This window comes from Olea europaea, chromosome 22, assembly GCF_002742605.1.
Source record: "Olea europaea var. sylvestris chromosome 22, O_europaea_v1, whole genome shotgun sequence".
Classification (NCBI taxonomy): Eukaryota; Viridiplantae; Streptophyta; class Magnoliopsida; order Lamiales; family Oleaceae; genus Olea; species Olea europaea.
Genome location: NC_036258.1, coordinates 2,490,430 through 2,492,081, shown reverse-complemented (window position 1 = coordinate 2,492,081; position 1,652 = coordinate 2,490,430). Strand labels below are relative to the sequence as shown.

The window sequence follows — 1,652 nt, the reverse complement described above, 5'->3', positions numbered from 1 at the left end:
GCCACAAAAATGTTAGAACACCAAAAACACGAATGGATATAGAGATGAGAGCAATCTTAAAGGGATTTTACTAGGAATTTTGTTAGATTTACATTTGGCAGAATTTCATTAATAGCTGGACAAAAACAATTTTAATGCATCCAATCACAGGCTATGGCAAACTGCCTTGGCAAAATCCCCTGTACAAGGGGATTAATTCATGCACAATACTATTAAACTTCATGATTGTATTCTAGGCTAAGAACATAATTTTTATTTTTTAAAAATTAAAAATCACCAGTGGTGGGGATGTTTTATTCATAAAAATTTAAATAAAGTACATCCCTATGCATACACGAACGTCATGTTGACTGCAAATTTATCATACTGAGTTCATTGGGTAGTTGAAGAAACTTAACTCCTAGTTTGATAGTAAACATTATTTCAATATAAACACGAATGCATGAATACGAGACTAGTGCGTGACTATACTCACAAGTCACAATATCTTCTTTTTGTCTAGTAACTTTTAATACTGTATATCAGATTTCTAAATCAAGTATTACAAAATAGATAAAGAAACCAAAGCATAAATTGCACAATGCCACTAAATCCACAACAAGATATGTGGCATTTAGACAATAAAGTATTCGGAACGAACTTTAGGTTCATCTTTAACCTTCTTCGGTGAGTCGAGAGAAGTGATCGGCTTGAAGTAGATTCCAAAGGATCTAACACAAAGATCATCAGCAGTGCCATGGAATCCTCCAAATTGACCTTCTTGTCCCAAATGATAATAGAACTTTGTGTCATTCTCCGAAGGATTACGAAAAGGCCCATTGATTCCCATATTGGTGACAAATGTTATTGAAGTTAGGGTTCCATAGATGATGCAGTTGGTACCACTAACACAAATAAGATACTTTGACGGATAATTGAACTTCACCTGCATGCTCATTATTTTACGAGAGATGATGAAAATGAGTAAATAAGTAAGTTATTGGATTGCGAAAATGAGGAAATAAAAGATTTATTTAAAAATATAATTCACTTTAGTTTAGCTTTACATGCACAACAACATACTGTAAGACGAGTAATTAGGGTTACCAACAAAATAAGTAAACATAAATTTTTTTAGCTAAATTATTCATACTTATCTATAATGTTGCATACCAAACATATCCACAGTCGATAATATTAATGAAACTATACATAGTTTCTTTGAAAAAACGACAAAAAAAATTTGGAGAACTCACAGCAGTAAATTTGATTCCATTAACCCGTCCATGTCCATCAGATAATACCAGGGCTCCATTCTGATCAACATATTGAAATTGAATATAATTGATGATATTATCATGATCCAAGAGAATCTGAACAATTTCGCTTCGACCCTTGTAATCCCAATCTTTTCCAACTTTTTTCACCGGTGGACAAATTTTCATCATATTAGCCGCCTTAGATTATATCCAAGTAACGACCTCTTTTTCAAAATATTTGCCCCTCTATCTCTCTCTTTATATATATATATATATGGAGTTGATATCTGCTGTCCAAACTTTATTTTCTAATTTGTCGTCCATCAATGAATGATTGACACATCATTTTATATTACGGGAGGATAAATGTTTAAAAAAAAAAAATTCAGAATATTCTAAAGGCCGATAGGAATT

At 32.1% G+C, this 1,652-nt stretch overlaps 1 protein-coding gene across 1 annotated transcript; it reads right to left on the bottom strand.

The window, feature by feature from the left end:
* Window positions 1-455: 455 nt before the first annotated feature.
* On the bottom strand, window positions 456-1,451 carry LOC111371204 (inactive protein RESTRICTED TEV MOVEMENT 1-like). The gene is made up of 2 exons (XM_022993100.1): window positions 1,236-1,451; window positions 456-925 (listed from the first exon to the last, which is right to left on the bottom strand). The coding sequence occupies exons 1-2, from the start codon at window positions 1,425-1,427 to the stop codon at window positions 614-616; spliced, it is 504 nt and encodes a 167-aa protein (XP_022848868.1). The 5' UTR covers window positions 1,428-1,451; the 3' UTR covers window positions 456-613.
* Between the last annotated feature and the right edge of the window lie 201 nt (window positions 1,452-1,652).

What these genes read in the sequence shown, in the direction of transcription:
- LOC111371204 (XM_022993100.1), bottom strand. Translation starts at nt 1,427, where the DNA reads ATGATGAAAATTTGTCCACCGGTGAAAAAAGTTGGAAAAGATTGGGAT. An exon ending in ATGGAATCAAATTTACTGCT is followed by an intron (nt 926 to 1,235) that starts GTGAGTTCTCCA and finishes ATGAGCATGCAG; the next exon opens with GTGAAGTTCAATTATCCGTC.